General features: G+C 36.2%; 3 protein-coding genes and 1 long non-coding RNA gene across 4 annotated transcripts; 3 read left to right on the top strand and 1 right to left on the bottom strand.

Annotated features, from left to right (window-relative positions):
• The first annotated feature begins 143 nt into the window (after positions 1-143).
• On the top strand, positions 144-6,002 carry LOC127941541 (uncharacterized). The gene is made up of 5 exons (XR_008149103.1): positions 144-564; positions 2,999-3,087; positions 4,406-4,520; positions 5,351-5,492; positions 5,909-6,002. It is a non-coding gene; the product is annotated as an uncharacterized LOC127941541 (long non-coding RNA).
• An 809-nt stretch (positions 6,003-6,811) lies between these two features.
• On the bottom strand, positions 6,812-12,058 carry LOC127941540 (cyclin-G2-like). Its single transcript, XM_052536680.1, has 8 exons — positions 11,906-12,058; positions 10,993-11,132; positions 10,648-10,785; positions 10,315-10,565; positions 9,975-10,053; positions 9,792-9,890; positions 9,251-9,453; positions 6,812-7,814 (listed from the first exon to the last, which is right to left on the bottom strand). Exons 2-8 carry the CDS (start codon positions 11,095-11,097, stop codon positions 7,697-7,699), a joined length of 993 nt encoding a protein of 330 aa, XP_052392640.1. The 5' UTR covers positions 11,098-11,132; positions 11,906-12,058; the 3' UTR covers positions 6,812-7,696.
• A 1,974-nt stretch (positions 12,059-14,032) lies between these two features.
• On the top strand, positions 14,033-22,230 carry LOC127941539 (cyclin-I-like). The gene is made up of 7 exons (XM_052536679.1): positions 14,033-14,298; positions 15,091-15,247; positions 16,164-16,298; positions 17,244-17,318; positions 17,941-18,081; positions 18,652-18,885; positions 20,862-22,230. The coding sequence occupies exons 2-7, from the start codon at positions 15,134-15,136 to the stop codon at positions 21,276-21,278; spliced, it is 1,116 nt and encodes a 371-aa protein (XP_052392639.1). The 5' UTR covers positions 14,033-14,298; positions 15,091-15,133; the 3' UTR covers positions 21,279-22,230.
• A 1,401-nt stretch (positions 22,231-23,631) lies between these two features.
• LOC127941752 (ankyrin repeat domain-containing protein SOWAHB-like) lies at positions 23,632-27,310 on the top strand. Its single transcript, XM_052537127.1, has one exon. The coding sequence runs from the start codon at positions 23,739-23,741 to the stop codon at positions 25,827-25,829; it is 2,091 nt and encodes a 696-aa protein (XP_052393087.1). The 5' UTR covers positions 23,632-23,738; the 3' UTR covers positions 25,830-27,310.
• Positions 27,311-27,992: the final 682 nt, after the last annotated feature.

The following is a 27,992-nucleotide window of genomic DNA, read 5'->3' as shown; positions in this document are numbered from 1 at the left end:
CACCGTTTTGTTTAATATATACATATTAGAGAGCTTTTTAAAATAATTATTAATATTATTATTTGTAATTTTAAAACGCTTTTATTTTGAAAGGATTTCCGGTGGCGGGCGATTTGAATCTTCTCGTCTTGCGTCTGGCTTCCCTTACAATCAATCAGCTGACGCGTGTGACGCCAGCCGCGTGGACGCGTTTTTGTTTTGTTTTTTTTGTTTAGCGCTTACGCGGTCGCCTGCCAGCTACTTGTTTTCATAAATACGTGCGAACATTTCCAGTGTTCGTCAGTATTATAACGACCATCTCGACATATTTCGATCTTAGAACGACATTCTAACCGGACTGAATCATGGCACCCATCAGAGCGCACGTGGACACTCGGACACGCGAGAACATGCCAGGGCTTGTCTGATATTCAGGGCCTTCGGGACTTCAGCACTATGGGCAGCATATTCCCTAACCAGTTTTTCCCACATCTTTACCTGGACGGACCTCCTGAAGTAAAGCCGAAGCATAGTTACAGAGGCTGGGGTTCATACGCGCGCGTGTTCGCTGTCAACGCTTGACTGGTGAGACGAGACACTTCATAATGATAATTACAGTCGGCCCTGATAATAAATATAATGCACGGAAATACAATGCAACTGTGTTTACCAAAAACATTAACTGTATTTGCATTTACCTAAATGTATAATTGTAAAACTGCTTGTTATCATTCAATAGAGTTATGCAATGACGATGCATGGATAAGCTTAATTTCTTTAAAACAATATCACTGCGGTAAAATTGAATATTGATCGACTTTTAAGTATTCATATTCTTAATCAGTGTCAATACATATGCATATATTAAAAATGTCTTGAGTATTTAAAACTTTTGCACTTAAATGTCTTTGAACTTAAAGCTGAGATTTATTTTACGATTTAATGTTATTTTCTTTTCTTCTCCTTTTTTCTCCCCCCCAACACTTAATTTTAAAAACTCTAAAACATACCCTGTTCTTAAATCTTTAGGAAAGTTAAAAAGTATTTGCTGCTTCAGTTGCATTTCCTCAGACTTCCACAGTGTGGTGCAACAGTTCAGTTTTGTCTTGGACTCTCAACCTTTTGTTTGTAATTTTGAATGGAGCCATCAAATCATATTAGCTCGGCCAATGTGGAGATTGTTGGTGAAATCTGACTGAAAACAAACCTTACACTTGGGAGGACTCGATGCACGAGCATCAAAGAGTATTGTGTCATTGGTAGTGTGTGTTCAACTACTAATAAAACTCAAACAATAGAAATCACTGATGAAAACTAATTTAGTGCAATCATTATTTCCCGTCAGAGTGTTAAATCCGTGTGCATTTTCAAAGCATCTGTGTGCAGGTAATGTGGCTTGTGCAGTCGGATTATTTCTTTGCAGTTTGGCTGCTAGGACACAAAATTAAGCCACATTTAATGGACATCATCAAAACAAACGCTTCGGTTCCCTTTGTTTGAAATCTCTCATTTACTTCGGTCCCTGATTATTCAGGCCTTCCCTAGTTCATTTGGAAAGTCTCCCAAGATGTGTTCGTGTTGGTTAGCTATATATACTGAACACTATAGTGAAGATTTAAGTTCTAGAGGCTATGCTAGCTGTATTCTGAATATGGTTGCATATAAAAATATACAGTACTGTTTAAAAAATCTTGGGTTGAGAAGACTCTTAAGAAAAGTGCATTTATCTTTGGACTGCTAAAAAAAGTGTGTGTTCAAGAACATGTGCCACCGACTGTTATCTTGTGCTTAGAGCTCAGAGTACACGACTCCATCATCATCTTCCTCTACGAAATGTTCTTTGAGTTAATCCAGTACCCAAACATGTATAATAACAGTGTTAGTTGTGAGAATGGCTTACCCAGAAACCTTCATTTACTCACCATCATGTCCGTTTATGGTCAACCTTCAAACTCTGTGCCATAGGGCAGGGATTCCCAAACATTTTCAGATTAACCCCTTTGATCGAAATATGTTCCTAAAGTATCACGTGAGACTTTAATATTTTATTAATTTAACAACACGTTCACGATTCTCAGATGTTGGTTAATGGTTATTATATAAATGTTATTTCATTGTTATTTTAACATTAGATTTTTTTCTTTATTTACATGTTCATTATTTTAGTTATTTAGCTTTTATTTTATATTTTAGTTTTTGTAATTTTTATATTTTTTTTGTCATTTTCTTTTTTTATATTTATGATTAGATTCAGTTTTTATTTATTTCAAGTTTAGAATTTCAACTTATTGTAAGTTAGTATCCAAGGCAACATTTAAAAAATTGTTGTTGAAGTAAAATACATTTTTTAATTATTTAAATTAACAAAGTATTTTTTTTTGTTTTAGTTAATAATGACGATTGCATGACATGAAAAAAATGTAAAAATAATTTAATCGATTTGTAGTAATGGTTTCATTTTATGTGATTTATTTTAAAATTATTCATTTGAACTATTTTCTTAAATTTAATAATTTTTTTGCTGTACTTTAGCTCATAAACTCCAGTTTGAGAAACCCTATATTAATATTTTATTTATTTGAAGCTAGTTTGTAAATTTTTTTTTATTTTTATAAATAAGTTAAATCGCAGTTTCTCTTGAACATTTTCAGATTTCTTCAGTTTCTGAAGGTACTAAAAATAGTGTTTTAATGGTACTGGTAAGACCAAGTCCACTTAAAATGAGCTTTCAAAACTGAACCTTATGTGATTAAAGTCCCGTGTTTGAAAGGAACTGCGCTGCATTTGTGAAACACATTTTTTCAGAAACACAAGTACCTCTAGAAGCTGTTTATTGCCACAAAATATATTTAATGCAATGAAGTGAATTTCCAGATTGCATTCACGTCAACCAAGTTTATGAAAAAAAAAAAAAAAAGTTTCTTAAAGAGCATATTTGTGTGTCAATAAGTGTGTCTGCTGAGCTGATGACGCAGGGTATGATGATGTAACAGGTTTGTGACATTCTGTTCTCTTTCAGACTGCAGAAGTTCCTTACAGAGGATTCCGACATGTACTTCAGTGTTAAGTCGTCATGACTGAACAGGGGCGGAGCTTAAAGACATGGGGGTAAAGCAGACTTATTATTGGACAAAATTTTATTATGGATTTACTATATAGAACTGAGTCCTCCATAAACATCTAACACCTTATTAGAGTTCCCTGTGAACATTTTGTTCACTTCGATAGCCAAACCAGCATGCAAGGGTTTAGTCTGTAGTGTTTATTACTCATGCATGATTAATTCAACAATCAGAAGTGGATGTTACTGAGATTTGAAATCAATATTATGCAGCTGAAGACACACCTCTTCTGTGAACCCTCAACTAATCCACAACCGTTAACAAATGTGCTTCCTGTAACACACATTTAAAATCAATTCTTCCTCTCTTTCTCTTTTCCTCTACACCAGCTTGCATGCTAATCTTGCTTATGCTTTTGATTTGGCATTGTGTATTTTGAGTAATATTGGCTCCTGTAATGCTTCTCATTTGTAAGTCTCTGGATGGATCTTCTAAAGGGTTAACTGTAAAATGTCAGGTGAAGAGAGGCCACTTAATATTATAAAAATATAATATTATCATTTTTATATTTAACTTAGCACATTTTATGATTTAATAACAGTTTGGTAAAACTAACAATAAAAAGATTTAATAAAAATGAGATAAGACTTAATATTAAATCCTTTTGTTTATAACAACAATATAAGAATAACAGAATAACATAGAGACCTAAAAATAATAATTATATTATTAGACCTATTATTATATTATCTAATTATTGTTATTATTAAATCCTATTATTTGTTCATAATAATAGGATTTGATTATAATAATTAGAAAATATTAGAAAATCTAATTGTTTAGTTTTAGGTCTATATTATACTATTATTATTATATTGTAGTTGTTGTTGTAATATATAATAGTGTTTATTATTAAATAATTTTTCAGTTCATACTACCAAGACTTAATTATTAGATAACATTATAAAATGCTATTATTATTTTTAAGTGTCTGTATTTTTTTGTTATTTTTTTTTATTTTTATCTAATTATTATTAATACCTATTGTTATTTGTAATAATAGGAGGTAATGCTAAATTTTAATAATAATAGCTGTAAAAATAACAATAGTAATATGATTTATTAGTAGTAGTGTTCAAATTATTATTATCATTACTCAGCATTTGAAATGTAAGTATTTAGTATCAAGGAATTAAATGTTAAAATTATTGGGTGAATAAATGTTTAAGCTGAATATGAATTGAATTTACCATTATTATTTATTTCAGATTTGTCTATTTTAATGAACATTCTTTAGTTGAACACTTTTGTTGTTGTTCTCTGTGTGGATCTCAGTTATTAATCTTGTCACGTCCTCAATGCAGAGATCTGATGATAATCTCCTGTTGTTCTGGATCAGAAGGACTGCAGCCTGAGTGATACTCCCCAAATACCTGAGTAAAGGCCACACCCCTCCCCACCTCATTAATAAACTCCCAGGTAAACGCCGTCCTATCACATAACATCTGAGGGATTGGCTCAGATATTAGTCTGAAGCAGTTGATTGGAATTTGATTCACCCTGTGGTTTTTCCAGGCAATCCCTCAGAGCTTAAATATATATACACACACACACACCTTTTTTATTATTCTTTACCAGAGCTGTTAATCACTATCAGTGTAACTAGAGATCTGATCTTTAATTCTGTGGAACATTTCCTTCACTAACATGGTATTTCTGTGGTAATCTTTGGGCTTTCTTTGTGTACGCAAATACAATTGTATACAAAAGCGTAATCATTAAGTGCCATTGTTTTTTATTTTTTTCCACTGCTGTTAGAAGGGTTAAGGTTAGGATTTTAATATCTCTTTTGCTCACCAGGGGATGGGTGTATGAGCAACAGTGTCTGTTTGGTTACGCTTCCTAATTTGAGATTATGTATTTTGCTGAGGCTTTTATCCAAAGAAAATTGCAGTGCATCATCAGCCTGTCGGTTTGAATGTTACTTGGAAATGTGCGTTTTGTAATGTAAATAGACTGGGCAGGCTTCTTTGACTATAATGCTTTGTCTGCAAAAAAACCTAAATGTGTTTTTTTTTCTTTCCATTACATTTTTGAATGCAGTAATGTGAGTAAGAAAGTCTTCAAACAGCTCCGGACAACTTGTGATATAGTTACTGGTTTAGAATTAGATTGAATCTTATAAGGACTTAGTTTTGAACATTCACTATAGTGCTGTTGAGCTTCTTGGGTATTTTGGCCTGTAATAAGTGCCACTCTGTATAAAACAAATTTTTTGAAATGTTTAATGTCTGCATCTTCATTTTTAGGTCACTCAGTTGGGAGAGAGCACACCTGTCAGTCTCGGATCAGAATCTTTTTAGTCCCAAAGAGAGTCTGATCCACACCTAGACCTTCAGCTGTCCCACAAGAGACGCCTCGCTCAGAAGAGACTGAATGTGCCTGCTGCAGGTCAGGATGCTTTTACAGCCTTTCAATGAAATAATTAGGTTAGTGAAAGCATACCCAATTTTGCATTTAATGCTTCTTTAAAACAGCTGACAAAACTATAAGTATTGGAATTGTTAGGATTATTGTTGGTTAATTAGGATAATCTCTGGTGCATCGAATGCAACATTGGGTAAAGTGGGATTGCTGGGTTGTCATGTGATCACAGTACAATGCAAGGAAAACTGTTAACTGAAGATTGACTCTTATAATAAGTCTGTTTTTCTGATAAGATTGCAGTAAAAAATACCTTACCTTATTAAATCTTAAAACCTTGTTTGTTGGCAGCACTTGGTTTATAAGTACTTCTCATTACATGTAAGGAAATTATGTTTGCTATGTTAAAAATGCACATTATATGTGACCAAAACACGCAGCAGATGCAGAGATGGAGTTCATGGAGCATTTAATGCGAACCAAGAAATCTCGGTTGGGCTTCTAAGAATCAGACTCAAAAGAAGGAATGCTGCAAGGCAAGTGACCTACTTTTAGCGTGGTGTGGAATGTTTGGGTACTGTACAGATGTGTTTGAACGAGAAACTCGAGCCACTAGTGTGTGTGTGTGTGAGGAAGTGCACAAATATTTGTGTGTTTATAATATATAACTAATGCTTACTGTTTGGACTGATTAGAGCATGCTTGTTGTCTTAAGCAACTTTTCTCACTTCATTTAAGAGTTTACATAAGTTGTATAATGGCTGTAGAGATAAATGAGGCATTATGACTTCAACATCCCAATTGTTATCTATAAGTTTATTACTTTAGCTTTCAAATGCATATCCGAAAACATCTTCAAATGCTTGCTTAGTGGTTTTTCTGGTATTTACATTCAAAACTTCATCAGTATGTAGTGCATTGTGTTTAATGAAATCGATCCTATGGTATTTTTGTCATTTTGCTCACCTGTTCCTACTAAAAGGCAACCGAAAGATTGTTTCCAGCCTTTGACTGACTAGACGTGCACTGGTTGTTAGTTTCTCATAAGAACGAGTTCCTCTTTTTGGGGAAAATGTGAAACCGCCTCACACTGGTCAGAATTGCATCATGCACTGGTCATTTGAATGCATTTAAATCAGCTGATAACATGACGTTGTAGTTGACGAAGGCTCTTGCGTGATGAAGCCATTGCTTTGTCGTACTGTTGCTGTGTAACGTGTCCTGCGGCAGTGAGGCGTTTACAACATCTGCTGTCTGTTTGCCATTTTCTGCTTGTGTGGAATAGTTGAGGGAGGCACTTGGGAACTGATTCAGAATAACCCGACTAAGCAAAACAGGAGACTGAGTGAATTTGAAAATAGCTTTTTTTAATTGTGAATGATTTTTTTTTTTTTAAATATTACCATGACAAAAATAACAATAAGTTAATATCTACAGGATGCTATACAGGACGTATATGCATTTTTTTTTTTTTTACATTATACAAATTTACATTTTTTTTATATTGACATTTTTACATTTTAAGGTTTTTAGGCTTTTTTTGTTGTTTGCACATTTTCAGCATACAGTATTTGTCTTCATACATCGGCTAAAGTGAAACTTATACTTAATTGGCAAGTAGGTTAACATCATCACACTCACATACACACACGAAAAATAAACAATGCGCACCACATTAAATCTCTAACTATATGACCTGCTGACACGCAGCTTTCTCACTGTCACGCACTTACAATCGTATTACAAAACTGTGCAAAGCACCAAAGTACAAGTCTCAAGTTGTCTATAACAGTCTAGTGTACCTTGGATATGTCATATTGAGCAAACCTGGAATGTTGACAAATCCAAACATGCACCAACTTCTACAAACGCTATCTATGCTACTTTTTTTTTTTAGTTTTTAGCTGCCAGTGTTGTGCAGGCTGAGTTATTTTACTTTGAGCTTAACACAAGTAATCATGAGAAATGTTTACAGTATCTGGACTGGCTTTCTGTAAAGCCATAAAAGAAGAGTTTTAAAATACAATTCTGATATTTTGGACTCAGTGGTTTCATTGAACCCAGGCACAATGGCACCTTGCTGTATAACTATTAGGTTTCCAGCCAGAAGAGGTCTGTGATCTGCATCATCTTGGAAGATGACAAGGAAGCCGTTCAGATCATTGGCTGGTGGAGGAGGAGGACACATCTCCGTTGGCGGTTGTGCTCCTTGACGAGTGGTTTAGAGCATATTACTGTCTGCGGGCACGGGAGCGGAAGTTGGAGGGGAAGTAGTGTCCCTCGGCATCGCTGCCCAGTGAGCTGCTCAGACTCTCTTCCCCAGAGCTCAGGTCTTCACTTGAATCCTCACTGTCAGAAAAAAAAAAGTCAGATGCACTCTCATTCTGACTATTATTTATTTATGTCACTTTGGTAAGGGACTTGCAAGTTCATAAAAGAATATTGAGTTTCAGTGTTTTAGCATTTAGTTGTAGTCCTTTTACTAAACTGTTTAAGCTTTTATTTCTGTTTGTTATAAATTTATTGTATTTTAGAAATTAAACTTATTTTTTTATACTTCTGCATTTTCAGTTTGTCATTTTAGTACTTAAAAATGACACCCTACTTAAATTTTTGTCCTTTATTTTATTTTTACATTTTCTATTTTTAGTTTTAGTACTTTTTTATCATTTTAATTATTTAATTTCAGTTAGTTGCAAAAGCAGCATTTCTCAATTTCAGTAAATTTTTTTCTTCATTTAACACATGTTTTTATTTCAAATAAAAAAATAAAATTATAGTTAGATTTATTCATTTGCTCCCCCACAAACTGAATGATGAGTCTATATTATTATCTGTGGTAATGAAGCTTAAATGAATCTTGTATGTGGTTAACCTGGAATATTACTCGGATCTTGTTTTGTGCTTTTGTCCATCAGACCCCACCTCGCACACCCTTCTCTTACTCACAGGTGATGCTGCTCAACCTGTGACCTGTTTGTAAATACATAGTCATTATACACTACCCACATTCCACTGCTGCGCCTAGTGTGACGTATGCATATCTAACCCATTACGCATCTCAAAGCAGTACGTCCTGTCTGGATTGTCAGCTTGTAATCAGCTGTGTTGGTTGCTAGGACGTGACTAACTATCTGTAGTTATCAAGTAGGACTGTAAGGACACCTGATAGTGTAACGCTGGGTGGGCCACTGTGCTGATGTAAGTGGTGTGTGTCAGTAAACGCCAAGGTTAAGACATGTCAGTTTGTCTCCTGCTGTTTCCTGATATTTTAGTTGTTATCAGTAGAATATGAAAAAATAATCACTGTAATGTGAGGTACGATATGACTGATTTAGTTTTGGTTAGTTTCTTATGAGTTTATAAAGGAATATTCTAGGTATTGATGTTATTTTAATTATATACTCTTGTAGAAGTAGTTATTTTGAATTATTTTCCATTTTCATGATCATTTTAAATAGCTTTATTTCAGTTTTAATAATTTTAGTATTTCAGTATTTCAACAAACTGAAATAAAATAAGTCTAATTTATTATCCTCTAGTTTTTAACATTATTTTGATTTTGACTTGTACATTTGTCCCCTTGGAAATCCATTGCAAACCTAACTGATTTGTTTGTTTTCACGAACTGAATGAAATGAATTTCTGTGGTAATCAAAGCCTGGCTAAAATCATCTTTATGCAGTTAAACCCAGAATATCCCTTTCTCTTCTTCCTCTATTGTCTCTTTAGTACGAGTGTGACCTCCTAACACTGGTGTTTTTCCTCAGGTGAGCTGTGTTTACCTCTCGCTCTCGTCCCACGCGTCCTCTGGTATGGTGGGCAGCTCGGGGACGCTGCGGTAGCTGCTGTGCAGGTTCTGTGCCGTCCTCCGTGAGACGATCCACACCAGTTTCTTGTGGTCAGGTTTGGCACATTCTGGAGAGGAGTATTCCCTCATGCACTGGCCTACCAGACCTCGCCAGTGCGCCAGGTCAGCCTTCGAGATCTGCAAACAGACACTGCTGCATTAGACACCTGCTTGCACAAGAACAGGGCACAGAGCCAGCTTCATTTCAGACGGGACGACACATGTAAACCAATGGCCTGTTGGCGACAAGACCTGGGTTAAGAGCTTTGGATTCGTCCTACACCATAGATGTTTAAGTGCTGCTGAAACTAAAGGTATAGTTTTTTTTTATCGTTTTGGTTACAAATGATCAGATTAAACTAGTTGGGCTTGACTCCGAACCAAACAGAGCAGTCTGTGACATTTAACCTAATTTTAAAAGGTTTTTATTTATGTTCAGGGCATGTAAAAATGTTGATCTACTCATGAAATCTTACCTTCAGGTGTGTTTGTATGCGCTGGGCGATTTCTAGCAGTTCCACAGACTGTAAGGCCTCAATCTCAAGCATCAACAGCGACAAAGCAAGCACAGAAGGCTAAAAAGAGAGAGCGAGATACAATTCATCATAATTTCCATTTCCATTTACCTTGTTTCATGAATCTGTCTAAGTTGTTCTTACTTTTGCTTTGGAGAAAACAATTCTGCATAGGCAGGCTTTCAGCTGGGCTTCCAGTTTGTCAAGATTCAGGACGTCTTTTCTGTAAACAAGAATAATTAATGCATTAGTGAGATTTTATTAGCCCAGCTGTTTAGCACTGAAAAAGCCATTGCATCTAGTCAGAATTTAATCTCCCGAGTTTCTATTGCATGACTGCCATCAAGGTCACCCAGATACAGCAGAATGCTCAAAGTCCACTTGCAAGCTTTGTTTATCAACGTTCACAAGACAACGTTTCAAATGCCAAGCTTGCATGTTAAAGTTTGTGGCTCTGAAGTTTGATAATGCCACTTGTTCTTACCTGTTGGACGTGTGCGAAAGTGCAATGGCGTGGTACAAATGCAGGAAGGTTAAGGCTGTGACAGCTTTCAATTGGAAGTTGAGTTTCTCCGAAATGATCTTCTCCATTCGATTGAGGTCTGAGACTGTGAACTTGCATTGGCTGATGCGAATGAGTTCATGGCTGGATGAAACCTTGCACTCTTCTTCGGTCACTCGGGCGGCGATGTGAAGGCAACCGATGCTGATGCATGCCAAATATCTGGGCTGAACCTTTAGGAACACACAAGCCATCCGTTATAACATGTTGTAATATCAAATAATCAGATGGATTGACTTCGAACTAATTGATTACCTTCATCATAGCTATAAACCTGTCCAGCAGGTTAATGGCTAGTACAAAGGTCTGAGTGCTGTAACCGAAGAAACTGGTCAAGCTCCAGAGATCTTCCACTCGAGCATCTCGACATTTGGCTGAAACTCCAGTACCATTCTGTGAATGAGGAGAAATTTTCCAATTGAAGTTCAAAACTGTCACATTTTGCCATTAGGATCCAAATATAAGTTTTGTACACTCTAAAAAATTTTTTTTACAGTATGCAATGTACAGAAATGCAGTGCAAAATTCCAGAACTGTTAAATATGTTATCAAATAAAGCTTGAATATGTATTTTCACAGGAGTTTGTTAAACTAGTTTACCTCTTGTGTGGATTCGATCAAACTGAGACCAGTTTCCTTTGGCAGATAATGAACCTCCTGGTCCAAATTGCTCTTCAGCTCCTTCATCAGTTTGATGGCCTCCATATTTTCACTTTGTGTGTTTCAAGTTGTCAAAACACCTTTAGAAAAAGGCATAAAAAGGTTTAGTAAATTGCGTCCAGAGGGCGGTGGGTCAAGGTTTAGCCAAGCCCCCTCCTCTGAGCTGAGCCTCGGTGTCTGGTTTCGCTGGTTAACGCCTTCTTACAGAACATCCAAACAAATAAATCTGACACATTCCGACTGAGATGGACAAATAAATGTGAAATCGACGTTTTTAGAACTCATTGACCAAAATTACAAGGTTAAAAATTAATCGAAATTAAATGTCATCCAGTGGAGTCCCGTTGATCCTTAAGCTGGAAAATACCTCGAACAGAGGGGGAGGGGTTTAAATCTCCTCTACAGTTTGTTTTCGACATCAAATTATATACGTTTTTGTAAATTGCAGTATTATAAAACGGGAGCTGAAACATTCAACAGATCTATAGGTTTAACGGAAATTCATTTAAAATTATGACTTAAATGTCAGTTAACGTTACTGGTTTCGAAAGTAGACATCAAAGACGACCAAAAATAACAAGGATTCGGTCATTCCAGTACAATAAATATAATTTCCATTAGTGACATACACAAACTATCGATAAAATGTCATAAAATATACAGATTAACGTTACTTAGTCAAAAATATAACGTTAGTCCATAAATGCCAGCATAACCAAACATCAAGCCCATTTTCAGGAAAAAAAAAGATACAATGTTACGACCATAACGGTGACGGTTAATCTAGCCAGAAGTTTTTAAAGAACCTCAATATCTTAAAGAAGGTTATTAAAGACAAATAAAGGCACATTACCAGGTATGTTAAAAGGACATATTGTGTTCGTGTATCCGAGAATCTTTCGTCTGTTTTCGCTGCTTCCCTTTTCCTTTTGTTGATGTTGAGTGTGGCTCCGCCCCCAGGGCCTGTCACGTAGGAAACGTAAATCGCTCTGTTTAGATGGTTTTGTTCGTTTTAGAAAGGCTACTATTACCATTTCAGTTTGTAATTGAGTGTGTTTTATATTGTGTTAACGTTATGCCATAACTGTTTCAAATGTATAATGTTTTTAAAACATACAAGCGTAGTTTTAAAGCGTTCTGTGTATTTAAATATTGACAGTCTAACGGACCAACCGGATCGCTCGAAGATGTAGCGTTCAAATAGTCCGCCCAAAATTCTGGGTTCTCATTGGCTGCTGGTTTTCATGTAGACGCCGACGATTGGCTAGCGAATCGACAGCCCGCCCTTCTCTTTGATTGGTTGTTGCTGGGTGTTGTTGTGACAGACCGTGTTGCCCAGGGTTAGAAAATGTAGAGCAAATGCATTCCTTTCTCAGATGTAGATTTTGTGATAAGTTTCTATGTTTCTCTGTTAAACCTTAATTTTTAAACTATATTCAATAAACGTTTCGTTTGTGGTTTTAACATTGTAGTTTAATATCCTCCTGGGATCCTAAATAGACGTTTGTCCTCTGTAGAGGTCATTATATTTTTGTGAAGTTTCTGACAGCTTATATGTCCCCGGGTTTTAAAGTTAAGTTTTAAATATGAATTATATTGAGAGAAAGATCAAATCTAGCCCTCTTAGGGAAATACAATAGTATTTTCTAATTATCATTTAAATCTTCCTAATTTTCAAGTTTTTTTTTGTCATAAACATCTCAAAAATATTATGGGGTTTCAAATTGAAATTACTTTTTCAATGTTGGGTATAATTGGGTATAAATGTTTTATGTAGAGGACAGCGTATTAAATAAGGCATTTTGGGAAAACTGAACCGGGACAGAAAATATGGATAAATATTTCTATGGGATATGAGATATTCGTATGGAAATTTGGCCAAGTTATTAATTCCATTATACTACTATTTCATTATGGCTTGCACCAAGAGCACATTCATATGCAAGTTAGGTTTAATGTATAGATACATTGTATACAATGGGAATACAAATGGTTAAATCCATTACACTATAAACTGTCTAAAGTTGTTACTGTATAAGCACAGTAAACTTTCTACAAAAAATATTATTGCACTACTGTTATTTTGCATATAATGCATTGCTCATTCAACTATTTATTACGACTGTTCTCATGTTCCTGCTATTCATAATGTATATATAATCCTTCATTGCTCTGTTCATAATGTACATACAATCCCTACATTGCATTCATATTTATATTCTGTATATACTCTGATCAATATTGTATATAGCAACTCCACTGTACATTCTGTATATCATAAGCTTTACTTACTCTGCACTTTTATGTATATAAAACACTTATTCCATAAAGTACTATAGTATATCAAATCATTCTGTTATTTATTTCATAACATAGTTGAGAATCGTCTTTGTACAAAGTTTGTCTAAAAATATTCCGAAACCTAAAAATTGGTGAATGAAAAATTAAACATTGTTTTTGCCCATACATGCCTTTTCATGTCTATTTCTTTCGGGGTTTTTTTTTTTTTTTTTGAATAGCCTAGTCCTGGCATCCTCTACAAAGGATATAGAATTAAATATGAATAAAGTATATCTTATTAAAAATGTTTTTTTTTTCCCCATTTTTTTCTTATGCTCCAACCAATGTAACTAAAAGGGAAAATGTAGCAAAGGAAAAAATATCTAGATGTTAAAAGTATTACAGTATTAATTATTACAGACATTTCGTCCTTTTAACATCTAACAATGTTCTATGTATGTATGTGTCCTCTTGAATAGGATTGCTTATGAAAGTAGTCCCCGAGCCACAATCCAAAATCAATTCGCCAGATTAAGTAGTCCCTTTATGATGGTTACCGAATTCACAAAAAAAACAATTGAAAACGAAACCTCCGACTACATCTACAATTGTAGTACTTCCTAAATTTTATCATTTATAATTATTCTTGATCTTTTTTTTTATTGTTTATAAGAAAATGTTCTCTGTGTATCTGCCTGTGTGTGGTGAGGAGGTTTGGCGGAGGGTGGTTCTTCCCTTCTTCGTCTCCTCGGAAGTAGACGTCCGTGTCTATATTCCGTTCATTTTATTTTTAATATCAGTTTGGAAGGATCCCTTTTAGTTTCTTTAACACCCCCACCAAATTTCACGGCAAACATGGAGGCGAAGCTGGACGCTTAAAAAGATGACGGAATCCGATCTGCTCCTTTATTTTACCTCAGTTTAATGGACCGGATGATCTGCGTTTCCCACAACCTTGCAGGGGAGGTAAGAAACTAACCGTTTCTGGGAGCTTTTATAGACATTTCTAACGATTTAGCCGATTAAACCATCGATACTGGACACAAACATGCGCATTAAATACAAATGTTGTGTTTTCGGTGTAGCTAGGAGTTTGTGTTTGCGTGTATATCGGCCAGTCGCTGTGTAGCTAGTCCGCTAATACTGTACATACCAAATATATACTGCGTCAACACTGTATCAACATTTCATATCGAGATGTAACGTTAGTGATGTGGATTTTGACGTGTTTAATGTCATTTTTTATAAATAGCACGAGTAGGATGCTGAATCACTTTTCATTCTTAATTAAAATGACAGATGAACCCATCATCAGATCAGAGGTGATTTATCTTTTTATTAATTTATTTTTAACCTAAAGTATTTTTGATCTGGGGTTTGCTGAATTAAAAAAAAATAAATTAATTAAAATTGTTATTATATTGTAATCATAACCAGTGAGGTCATCATTATGTATCATATATTGCAATAATATTTACTAAAATATATGTGTACTATTATATATAATAATTACTTTATAATTTTTACTAAACTAAATTGTATTTTTATTTTAGCATATTTTATACACACATATATATGTATGTATGTGTGCATATATATATATATATATATATATATATATATATATATATATATATATGTATATATATGTATATGTGTGTGTATAAATATGATTTTTTTTTTTTTTACCATCCCATGTAATTGATGTTTGATCACGTATGATCTATGTCTGAGATGTTTTGTGTGTTCTGTGCTCAGGTAGCTGTATCCAGTGGGGAGGTAGGCTTTTCCAGGGTTCGTGATGAAGTTCACCCTGCCCCTGGAAAGCCGGAAGCTGTCATCTCTTCTAGAGAAGGCAGTTTCTAGGGAAGCCAAACTATGGAAGGTTTACGTGCCAAAGAAACCTACCAACCAGGTGAGTCTGTCAGCTGATAGCTCTGGTTTGTTTGGTATAACAACAATGTTTAGATTGTGGGAGGCAGATGGGGATGCAGATACATTAATCTAGTTTCTGTGTAGCTCCATTGGAAATATGTAAATAGTTATGGTTCAATATACTGTCATCATTATTATGTGCTGTAATTTGGGTCTTTTAGGATTAACTGTTTGATTTGCTGTGTATAAATCTGTAATTTCAGCGAGACACTGGGATTAGTACAGTTATTAGAGTCTGTGTTATCTCTAGATGTAGTTGTCTGCTTATTGTTTGTGTTTGTTTGTAACACACATATATACGACCAGCTGTCTGAGGTCTGCTATCCAGCCCCATCCTGACGGGAACCTGGACGTTTTATTGTGTGTATTTAGTGTTAGTATATTTGAGATACTATGAATTGTTCAAATGTTTTTCAGTTCTTGTTATTTAGGTTTTTATTTTATTTGACAGTGTTAGTGATTTTGTTGTGTTTTGTCTTAAAAAAAAAAAATAGTTTTAGGTTTTGTAAGTCTGTAATTTGTATTTATTTTTTATTAAGTTTAGTATATCAAGTTAAACTAAATGAAAACCATGAATGTGTCCTCGACAACGAGCTGAAATAAAATAAGTTTTAGTTATTTTTTTAAATAATGAAATTGTTTTAGTTAACTATAATAAGCCTCTGATTATTTTATTCTAATCATGACAATCAGAAAATGTAACGATAGGAATAACAACAGCAATATATGTACATATTGGGGTAGTAATTAATGTCAGAATGCATTACTATAATAAATCAATATCTGTGCATCTGAAAAGGGGTTTGATTTGGCTTGTTTGGGTCATGTCAGATTGGATTAATGCATATTGTAGACATGTGTGTTGTGATCTGATTCAATGCATTTTTATTCTTCAGGATACAGATATTTCCCCTGAAAAGCGTGATGAGGCCGTCCGGTGGTTGAGGGATGTTCATTCCCAGCTGAAGCTCTATCCAGAGACACTTTGCCTGGCCATTGGCATCCTGGATCGCTTTCTCTCTGCCATTAAGGTAATGTTCAGAAACGTCTGACCGGTCAAGGTCTTCTGCTCCAGTCAATGATTGTGGGTTTATGGTGTTTTCCATTATCCAGCTGTCTATAACAGGGTTTAAGCCTGTTAGCTGGTCTAATTGCAGCCCATGAAATGTACTTCACATAACAACACCTTTTTTAAAATGAATTATAATAATACTCTCTCTGTCATTTCTGCATTTCACCTGTGTTCAAGCTTGTGTAGTAGTGTAGTTTATACTTGGCATGATAAACTGCATTTATTACTATTAAATGCATAAATTTATAAGATTATAAATGTATGCATTTAAATTTATGCATGTGTGAATTTCACTCGTTTTTGTTTAATGCAGTATAATTTGAATGCATTTAAGCATTCAAGTTTGTGCATGTGATGCAATATAATTTATGCATTTGAATTTGTGCGTTTTGCTTTGTAATTTATGCATTTAAAGTTATAATGTTTTATATAATTTACATCATTTACATATTTTAAGATGCAGTGAACATTTCTGTAAAGTGAAAATAATTTTGCTCTATTATAGAACTTTGACTGTTATGTAATAGTAAGTGTTACAGAAATTTAGGTCACTATTTAGCTAAGCTGTTTTGTTAAACAACACTGAATTTTGTTTTTGCTCTCGGTTTGCCATTTTCTGAACAGCTGCAGAGACAATTCTAGAATTTTTTTTTTTTTTTTTTAAGAGAAAGTGCAAGAGCACCGTGATGTATTATTAGATGCAAATATATGGCAGTCTTTGCAGATCTGATTAGTTCTTGTGCTTTGGCATTTAAATGAACAGGAAATAAACACAGGAAATGCATGTGTCTGTAAAAAAAAAAAAAAAAAAACATTTGCCATTTGCTGTTGTGGCATAAAAGTGCACGAGATGTAGTATCGCAGTACCATTATTGATCAATCTCTCTCTCTGTCTCTTTTTCAGGCTCGTCCAAAGTACCTGCGCTGTATCGCCATCTCTTGTTTCTTCCTGGCTATTAAGACCAGTGAGGAAGATGAGGTGAATACAGTATTAATACACTGAGCAGTAGCAAACAATGTACTTCTGTAATTCTCAGAGGCAACAGAGAAGAATGAAGGGCAACATCCGTCAGTCTCTGTGGCTTTATTTATGTAGCATAAGTTACATTTTTTTCTGTGGGGAAATGGTGACCCTGGATGGACGTCTCTGATATCTCAAGTCTAGAATCAGTCCCAGTTTGATGAGCCTTTACTGAGATTTCTGTACCGGCTTCTGCTTAAAATGCCAAAGATGGACTAATATTTAATCTGATTATTTTCTGGCAGCTCTTTAAAGTCATTTGTGGCTAGACCTGGCCATGTGATGTGGCTTAAACTCATTGAAGCAATTACAATAATTTACTTATAATTTATGCCATTATTTTACTATTATATTAGATTTTCTTTTGGTGGGTGTTTCTGTCTGTATAACCTTTTAAATAAAAGTGTAAAAAATAGTAGCCATTTTACAAATTGTTTTAAAGTAACTTGCAATAAATCATGCAATAATATAGTTCTCATTTTGCAATGATGCAAGCAGTCGAGAGAGAGAGAGAAAATTGCGCATGTTTGGACATATATCCAATCAAATATAAAGATCTTATATAATGTGTGTTTTGCAGCGCATCCCGTCTCTGAGAGAGCTGGTGTCCAGCAGCAGATGTGGCTGTTCTCCATCGGAGATCTTGCGAATGGAGAGGATTGTTCTGGATAAGCTGAACTGGGACCTGCACTTCGCCACAGCACTGGACTTCCTTTACATTGTGAGTGGACTTCCTCTTTCTCTCTCACACACACACACACTAACTTTGCAGCTCTACATACAGACACTGAACTCTTTTTTTTTATGGTATATAGTATGGGATAGTATATAATTGTATGGAGGTCTGGCTGAGGTCGTCTCCAAGATTATTGAAAGAAGTATTGAAAGCACCTTGTATAAAAAACAACTTTTTAAACAGAAGATGTTTTCCAGTCAATCTAAATCCAATATCTTAAAGACATTTTCGGAAGGTCTATTTAACATACCTAAGATGGAAAACTTATAATAAAAGATAATAAAAAAATTTATAATTAGTATTCGTTGTTTGTTCATGTTAACTTCCCGAAACCTGTGAATTTTTACCTCATTACTTTCTGCCTTAATTGCTGTGTTTTACAGTAGCAGTATTTAATTTGCTTCTTAAGGAAAGAAGATTATTTCAGTTTAGGAGTTCTTATTCACGCAGAACACTGCTAGTTTACAAAAGTACCAAATAATTGATAAACATATTTGCTAATCCAGATATTAGATTCCATTAGATTTTGATTCATTTTTATTTATCTCTCTGTAGTTCCATGCGATGGTCCTGAGCTGTAAGTCCGGGCGGTTGAACATTGCATTGTCGGGTCTGAACCCGTCGCAGCACGTGGCTCTGCTCACCCAGCAGCTCTTCCACTGTCTGGCCCACAATGCACTGCTGCCGGTGTGTGGCTCGTTGCTGTCCCTCGGCCTCATCACGCTGGAGCTGGAGAAACTCTGTCCTGATTGGCTCGCTCTCACTGTCGACCTGCTGCACAAACTACAGGTAAGAACTTATGAAGATCACTGTCTCTCTCTCTCTCTCTCTCTCTCTGTTGCTTTTGTTAAATATAGTTTGATACATCAGGACTTTATGGCTCATATAAGTATGAAATAGACTGTGGAGCTCAAAACACCAGTTTTATCCAAAGGCCCAAACTGAGCAAATATATTTATTTTGGTGCAGATGCTGGTATTTATATGGCCAAAAAATAAGATAAATTTCTTATAGATGATATTCAAAAGCTTAGCTTTATGATCAAAGCTTACATATAATGCAATGCAATACAAAGATGATCGAGATGAACAAATAAACGTTTCTTAAAAGCCAGATGATCATATATTTGAACATGATTTTGCTAAAAAATAAAAATATAAAAAAATAAAGTAAAAAACAAAACAAATAAACATTGATTTAAAGTAAACAAGATGTTTCAATCTGGCAAGTGTTTGTCTTGAAATATTACCAACAATATGAAAGTTAATGATAAGCAACAATTACAGTAAAAACAACAACAACTACTATCAGATGACAGAAGGCATGTAGTAGATCAGGTTGTTCTGAAAGTTTTAATCATGTTGATCATCTAAAGAAGGCCTTAGAAATGTGCATATCCAATATGGCAGCCTTTATAGGATCAAAAGGGTTAAATGGGTATTGAACATTGTTTGTAGAAATAATGTAGCTTAAGAGATTTAAGATAGAAAATCAGGAGATCATGTTCAATCGTTTCTATTGAAGAAATCCAGAAAGTGTCCAGGAAGATCACAAGAATCTGAGGTCACTCTAAACTCTTCCTCGAGGTCTCCTCATCAGTGTGATGATCCAGTTATCTCATTATTCCTAGCTCACAGAGGCTCTGTTGATGCGTGCGGTTTAATTGAACTCATCTGCTCACACTATACGTTCGAGCCGCACTAGCGTGTATAATCTGCTTTTCTCTAGACTCTTATCATAACTCAGAAGAGGCCCGGTCAGTCACTTCTCCAGAGCAAACTCTGTTATCAATGCCAGCAGCGAGCTCAAAGCGAAACCAAAAATAAAGACCTTTAAAAGTCCCTTGCTTTACAGGGATGAATGTCATACCGTTAAAAACTGATAAAGAAATTCCCATAAGTTTACAGGTTATTGCATCATTAAACATACAGTTTCAGTAACTAACACTGTCAACAACAGTGAAACGGTTTTCAAATATTCATGACTGTTTATTGAACACTACTGTCTTTTAATGTGATATACACAACCTTTTAAAAGTTTTTTGGTCCGTAACAGGTCTATAATAGTTAACTAAAACAAATATATAATTTACAATTATATATATAAAATTATATATATATATATATATATATATATATATATATATATATATATATATATATATATATATATATATATATATATATATATATATATATATAGAAGCTAGTTGCTGTAGCAACATTTCTCATTTAATTGTTAAAATCTAAAATCACTATTGGAAAAAAATAAAGACAACTTTAAAATAGAAAAAAAACCATTGTGAAATATGAATAAAAACTATAATAGTATCTCAGTGGCTGCTTTTATTCAAAGGACAATAAAAACATTAATATTGGGAAATATTATTACTATTTAAAATAAGACTTTTATATTTGGGTTTATTTTAGATTGTAATTTATTCCTGTGATGCGCATCTGTATTTTCAGCATCATTCCTCCAGTCTTCAGTGTCACATGATCTTCAGAAATCATTTTAATATGCTTCTCAAGAAACATTTCTGATTATCATCAATGTTGAAAACAGTTGTGCTGCTTCATATTTCAGTGGAAACATTTTTCACAATTCTTTGATAAATAGAAATGCTCAAAAGAACATCATTTATTTGAAATAGAAATCTTTTGTACCATTATATATGCCGTAACTGTCACTTTTGATCAGTTTAATGCCTCCCTGCTGAATAAAAGACTGTGCACATCATGATTTTTTTGTTTCCTCTCTTTCAGATCGACAGTTCTCAGCTGATCAGCTGTCGAGAGCTGGTTGCACGTTGCCTGTCCACACACACGGCTTCCCTGCCTCCTAACACTGTGTACATCTGCCATCCCCTGCCGAACGCCCTAGAGCCTCGGGACGGGGGAGTCCTGCCCCCCTGGCATGTCTCCCTCGCCCCGACAGCGCCCTCTGACCCCAACACCACCCACACCCGCTCGAGCAAGTCTTCGGCCAAGCGGAAGGTGGAACACATGGAGGTGGATGAGTATTTTGATGGGATCAAGCGCCTGTACAACGAGGAGAGTCCCCAGGAGGGGGCGCTCACGTGCACAGGCGAACCGGTGGGAGGACGACAGGGTTTACCAGTGATACAGCAGAACGCTGGCTCCTCCCCCTGCCCACCTCTCCAACCAGTCAGAGAAACCTAGTGGAAACGGCTGATCAGTCACACAACCGCAGCAGCCGCGGTCATCAGTTCACTTCAGAGCAAGAGAGAGGCCAAAAATACTAACAAAAAAAACATACTCTGTGCATGATGCCATTTCATAACCGTAAACATAAAAGGCTTTAAAAAGCAGAAAAAAAATCTATATAAATATATATATATATGGAAAAATGTTTGCAAAAAAAAAAAAGTAGGCATATTTTTCCCTCCACCTTTGGAAACCAGCATTGTTCCCGTTTGTCTCTTTTTATATGTATTTGCCAATTGTTTCATCTAAAACTTTCACTGTTATCTTTTCTCACATTTCATTTGTTTCACTTTAAACTTCTGAGTGCTCTTAAATAAATTACATTTTTATTAAATCAATTTTTTTATTTGAATAATAAAAATTAATTTAATAAAATAATTTGAATAATGATAAATATACATTTATAATAATAAATATATATTTAGATATTATTATTTTTGATTTATTTTTTATTTTTTTAAGGCCTTGGTTAAAGAGTGGCATTTCTGAAGATGTATATTAGTTTTGTATAAATGTTCACTCTTGCTCATAGCTGGGTCTAATTGCTTTATGTGTGTGTCTGTGTGTGTGTGTGTGTGAGAGTGTGTGAGATAATGTCCCTATCACTTTCTTATACTGAGCATTAATGATGAGCTAGTGTTGTTTGTGGCATTAGATCACACATGGCGTGGCTTGGTTAGATGAACTGTTTGTCGCTTGTTCTAAACCCAGTAATGTAACTGTTATAATGATTAGAATAAACTGCGTAAGATTCTGAACTAACAGAAGAAGCTTTAGACTGCCACCATTCCTTTGCTGATCATAACCTTCCTGCCGAAAGCTCTCTCTCCTGCTCTGAAGTGCTGATGACGGTCCGGGTCGCTGCTGAGAAACCTACCAATGCTCAAATAAATGAAAATCTTCTGAACCGCTCGTGTCTTCTCGTTTTTCTGAGGTTGTGTGTTTGTGTGGAGGGATAATACACTGCCAAAGGGTCCCTGTAAAGAATGAAATCTGAGATCTTCAATGTGGGCTCATTGCTCTCATTAACAGAAGAGAGAGACTGAGGGGTCATGATTGTGACACAGGTCAGGATTTATTCATATTTATGTGCTGTAGGTATTGGATGATGGAAGAGTTGCCGAGGAAAAGGTCATTCAATATCTAAAGCCTACAATGACGAGAAGTGAGTGAGGCACGTTTGAAAACATGGCTTTATTTAAACCAGAATTTGTTGAATTACTGGAATTGCAGTGTTTTATCTAATAAGGCAAGTTTGCACATTTCCAAGATGAAGTAGAATGCATGTATCGTATTTCCATACAGAAAATATGTTGTCACATGATAACTAAGAAATATGAACAATGTTAATTTCATTAACATATACGTGTAGCCCATAAAAATATGTATTTGTGATACATTTTTGGACACATGCCATCATTCGTCTATATCCATCTTAAAGCCTGTGAATAGTTGTTGACGTTATGTAAACATAAAAGGCACACATATATTTAAAACATTACAAAAACTTTTCAAACATAGATTCTATATATATATATATATATATATATATATATATATATTGCAATAAAAAGTCAGATATATTAACACATGTACACGTACAATATTTACTATGGGGATTTTTTATTTTATTTTTCAATAAACTTATCTAACTAGAATGTATATGTCTAAAAAAATATCTTCTAGGTAGCACATCACTCGTGATAAAGGGCAATATATGTCATAATACATTTTCGTATGAGTGCATTAAAAATAAATAAACAATAATGCTACAGAATAATCATTTCCATCATTAACTTATATTTTTGTTGTATGAATGTCAATGTGTAGTGAGTCAATTGTCTTCATGTTCACAGAGGTGTGGTTCATCACATTAACAACTACATGGGTTTGGAACAGTATATTTTATTAGTTTAAAAACATTTTGTTTGTGTGTGTGTTTGTGATATTTTCACACAGCTTGTGCTGTTTTATACTATATGTATAATAAATAAATAATAAATATAATAAATACAACTTGGTTTAATCCAATGCAGTGGAATTTATACATTTTCACATCCTGTCAAATGTCCAAAAAAAACGTCCAGGTGCTTGTTTTTAGTTATAAATAATAAAAACATATATAAATATACATGTTACTTGTTTGGCAAATTTAATAAAGTTCCCATAATATTCCAAAGTAGATTTTAGCAGTTCAGTAGTAATATTTACTCATATTACCAACCGTTTTTAATAGATGGACTGATATATTCATGAATAAATCGTTATTTTTGGACTGATAGATGTGTGCAGGTATGCAGGTGGAACTGAGAGAGGAACCCGTGGGCGGAGTTACAGTCTCAACAGCCGAAACCGTTTGTCAGGTCCTTCATTCTGATTGCGTGACAGCACGAGAGAGATTCACGCGAGGAGAGCATGGCCACCGACTTCACACAAGAATCCCTGCTGCGCTTCATCATCAACAACGGCGGCAAGGTGCGAAATGTGGATTTATTAACCCACTACAGGCGGTTTTTGCGGGAGGACGAAGATAGAGAGCAGAACCGGGAGTTATTCAAGAGGTATGTGAACTCCGTGGCGACTGTGAGGCAGGAGGAGGGGGTGTCTCATGTTGTGCTGAGGAAAAAATACCGCGTGCATCTCGGAGACGTCTCCAAGAACCGAGAGCCTGAGCGGCAGAATGAAGGAGACTCTAAGCCTCAAGCTGCTTTGACCGTCCCAACTAATGATGAAATCTTACCAGTTGCTGGAATCATCACCAACAACAACAACAAGAGCAACAATAAAGATTCTACTCCCAGTTTTGAAAAAGCTGTCATCACTTCATCACCACATGGGAGGAAACAACCTGTTGTCTCTGAACAGGTTAACGATGCTTGCCCTTTGAAACCGACCCTGTCCGACACGGACAGTCGCTCGAGCGGGAGCGGCCAGAGCTTTGAACAGCAATGGGAGTCGAAAGTTACCAGCGGGGCAACAGATCTGGAACACAACGGTGTTTACGTAGCCAAACAGAGACAATTAAGGGAAGCAGATGGTTGCGAGCAGTCCTTCGTGGACCCTGCTTACTATGAGGTAAGAGTGTCGCCTACGGTTGAAAGGAACAGTTTGAATGCAAGCACATCGGATGTTCACTCAGACGAGGCTGTCGCCGAAGAATGGCCTTTGTGCTCGACCCTCGGACAGTGTCACATATACAAGTCTTCACCTTGTCTGCTGGACCGTCCTGTTTCTCCACACATACACTCCCAAACCTACAACAAAACAGGCTTAAGCCGAAGCAATGATAGTCTGCTGCAACCAAACGAAGGGATTAATGGATTTCCGATCCAGGAGCTGGACGAATACGAGACTCACGGCTTGTCCGTTGACGACCCTCAAGTCTATGCAAGTGCATCGTACCTGCAGATGCGTCAGTCATCGAGTCTTTCCTCAAGTCGTGACAGCGTCTCAATCCCTTTGCCTTTTTATACACCACCTGACACCGGTTGGCTGCACGGCAATGAGTGGTCCGTCGATCAGGTGCAAGACGGAAACGATGTACAAGCGTTCCTACGTCACACTCAGGAATCAAGGCTGTCGTCGCAACTCTACCAACCGAGTCGCAACATCACGTCCATGCACCACTCGACTGGTCACATCGTCGACGAGGACTCGAGGGCTTCTACGCGAAGCAGTTCGCCAGAGACCCGTCATGGACCCATCGTCCACCGCTTGACGTCCCGTTTGCGGAGTCGCATGTGTCGGAGTCTCGGGGAAGACCTGGATCAGCCGTTCCCAGAGGACAACGTCTCGGCGAGGCACAACCGACTCCAGCTGCTGTCCTCGACTCTAAGCATGGGCAATTTAGTCTCGCAGTCCTCTAGCCGAACACAAAGTTCCCAAGACCTCTTGTCGCCTGCTGGATCCACACGAAGCTTGCACGATGGTTCCTTCAGCGGCAAACACTCATCCATCCCTCTTGACCCCAGAGAACACGACTGGTTTGTCAAAGCGGCATCAGGTGCATGGACCGACATCTATGCTCTATTCCGAGATTACCCGAACCTCCTGAGCAAGCGAGACTTCATATCCGGCTTCACCATCATCCACTGGATGGCCAAGCATGGTGACCATCGTGTCCTGAATACGCTTTGGTACGGCGTCGACAAGGCTGGGATGACTTTAGACGTCAATACAAAGACCTTGTGTGGATACACGCCGCTCCACCTGGCAGCCATTCACGGCCACAAGAAATTCCTTCGGCTCCTGGTGCAAAAGTTTAAAGCGGATGTACGGATACGGGACAGCAGTGGTAAAAGAGCATGGCAATATCTGAGCAAAAACGAAAACTGGGACATCTTAGAACTTCTGGGCGCCCCACAGAAGTGCAACGGCGGCAGTCCAGCGAACCTGACCACGAGACCTGCCACCACCAAGGTGAACGTCAACAGACATTCGTCCATCGCTGCACTGTTCAAACACAAGTCTCACTTGAGGGTCTCCTCTAGTCCAGAAACCTTTTAGCGACTAGATTATTGTAAGGACCGAAACCCTTGCTCATAACGGTGGCACTTTTTGCTGGTGAGAAAGCCCTTTGTTTTGTAATTAAAAATGGGAACTTGCATTGAAAGGAACAATGGTTTTCCTGTTTTGTTCTTGGTTTGTTACTTTATACGTCTGTTTTTTTTTATGAATGTCATTTATGTATTCTGGCATTTTGACACAGTTTCCATTGTGATGCCAACTTCAAACACTTGTTTTGTATTTTGAACAAATTATGTTAAAGAAATAATTCACCCAGAAATGAAAGTCCTGCCATTTTTTTTACTCTCTTTTTTTGGTCAATGCAATGATTTTCAATGGGGTCCAATGTTGTTTTGAACCCCATTGAAAAGAACAGCTCTTCAAAATATAAGAAGATACAAAGCCTAATTGGAACGACATGAAAGTGAGTAAATGATGGCAGGATTTTAATATTGGGTGGACTATTCCTTTAATAAGTCTTTTATGCAACAGTTTTTGGCCTTGTACTGACAAACTAGATTCGAAGTCGTGTTATTTCAGACTGAGGATCATCTAAATGCATGTTCTGCTCATAACAAGTTGTTAATTTTCTCTGCAGGGACTAATTTGGTTCAGTGCCCTGTAACTGTTTTTCCCTTTGAGCTCTGCAGGTGTAGGAAGCTCTTTGTGCCCACTTTTGTATTTAATCCAGGAAACTATGCTGTTCAGAAATGTCCATGCATCTTCGTGACGATGTGAGCATTTCAATCTCATTTAGATCTCCTTGTTTTTCATATTGGGATGCTGCAGTTGGCATCTCTCTTCACCTGATGCTCACACCTCACACGTTGATGCTCTCAGCACTGTATGCGTTCATGATGAATACCAAAGATAAGCTCAGAGCGGTTTAAACGGTTTAATATTTAACTCACCTTTCCCTCTTATCTAAACTTGTTGAATGAGTGGTAAAGAAAAAAACCTCCAAATTCCAATTCATTTTTAAGAACATTCCAGCTGCGTCTACCGAGATGCCAAAACAATCCTAACTCACAGACCTCAAGTGTAGGAGAAGCAACATCTGAGTGACTTTGGTCAAGTTTTTTCTCTCTTATTTTGTTTTTCTCAGAATCAGAGTGAGTTGAAGTTGGAATAGAAGTTCTGTGTTTCAAGGCTGGATGATTTGCATGCTGAGCTAAACCAGTTTTTTTTTTTTTTTTTTGAGATCTGAGAGATACAGAAAAGCTGAGTTTGGGAGGAGAGGTTAGTATGATGTAACTGGTGGAGTTGGATGTTTTTCTTTATCTCTCCCTATCATAACTGGTGTTTTTTTACTCCATGGAAACATCAGGGCCTGATCTGTGGGTATGAAGTATTGTTTAGACGTGTTTTGACGTGTCTGCTCTGCATTGAGTCTTACGTAATATTATTTACACTTTGTGATGCACCTTTATGTTCCATGTTTATTATTTGAATATTAAACAAAGACTTTGACCTTTGTAAAACCATCTTGACCTTTGATGCAATGCTTTAAGATACAGATTAATCAAATAATTAGACTTTGAAATCCACATTTTTGACTGTTCTTCATGCTGCATTTTTAGATCATTTTCTCTTTGGTTTCACAGAATTTCTCATTTATTATATCATGCCATAATCACTAAACCTTTACGAGGCATATGCTGCTTAAATGATTCAGATTGCTCGCTCAGCCCTGATAAAGTAGTAGATATCACTATGGTTTAGCGGTTGGTAACCATTACATTGTTTGTTTGGCAGTTTCTTTCTCCTTGTTAGTTTCCTGTTGCAGTATTCTTCGAAGCACTGACTATAGTTTGACCGGTTTTAAGTGACTTGATTCTCTCTAGGGATCATTTCAAGAATAAAGGTGCGTGTATTTATTTCCACACCTTCTGACCAGTTTCCATGAATCTCCCATGCATATGTGATAAATAGTTTTCAGTGATTATACTCGCAAAGAGGAATTTCTAGATGCTAAATCCGTTTAAAGTGGTAATGGATACCACAGAAATTTCTTTCCCTGCCCTTTTTACTTGGTTGAGCAACTGGTTTTGCTCGAATACAACTCATTTAGAATATACCCTAGAGTTTCACCTATGCAGCATAACTTTCGGCTTGCACATGTGAGGTTAATACTTCAGACGTTTAGCATATTTTTTAAGCAAT

This window comes from Carassius gibelio, chromosome A21 (genome assembly GCF_023724105.1).
Source record: "Carassius gibelio isolate Cgi1373 ecotype wild population from Czech Republic chromosome A21, carGib1.2-hapl.c, whole genome shotgun sequence".
NCBI lineage: Eukaryota > Metazoa > Chordata > Actinopteri > Cypriniformes > Cyprinidae > Carassius > Carassius gibelio.
The sequence above is the reverse complement of the archived record's forward strand: the minus strand, read 5'-3'. Positions and strand labels throughout refer to the sequence as shown.

Bases quoted from the DNA above. Each gene is read 5' to 3' on its own strand.
- LOC127941539 (XM_052536679.1), top strand. From the start codon at position 15,134: ATGAAGTTCACCCTGCCCCTGGAAAGCCGGAAGCTGTCATCTCTTCTA. The intron at 18,082-18,651 runs GTGAGTGGACTT...ATCTCTCTGTAG, and splicing joins CACTGGACTTCCTTTACATT to TTCCATGCGATGGTCCTGAG. The intron at 18,886-20,861 runs GTAAGAACTTAT...CCTCTCTTTCAG, and splicing joins ACCTGCTGCACAAACTACAG to ATCGACAGTTCTCAGCTGAT.
- LOC127941540 (XM_052536680.1), bottom strand. From the start codon at position 11,097: ATGGAGGCCATCAAACTGATGAAGGAGCTGAAGAGCAATTTGGACCAG. The intron at 10,566-10,647 runs GTAATCAATTAG...GTGTTCCTAAAG, and splicing joins GGTTTATAGCTATGATGAAG to GTTCAGCCCAGATATTTGGC. The intron at 9,454-9,791 runs GTAAGATTTCAT...GTCTGTTTGCAG, and splicing joins GCATACAAACACACCTGAAG to ATCTCGAAGGCTGACCTGGC.
- LOC127941752 (XM_052537127.1), top strand. From the start codon at position 23,739: ATGGCCACCGACTTCACACAAGAATCCCTGCTGCGCTTCATCATCAAC.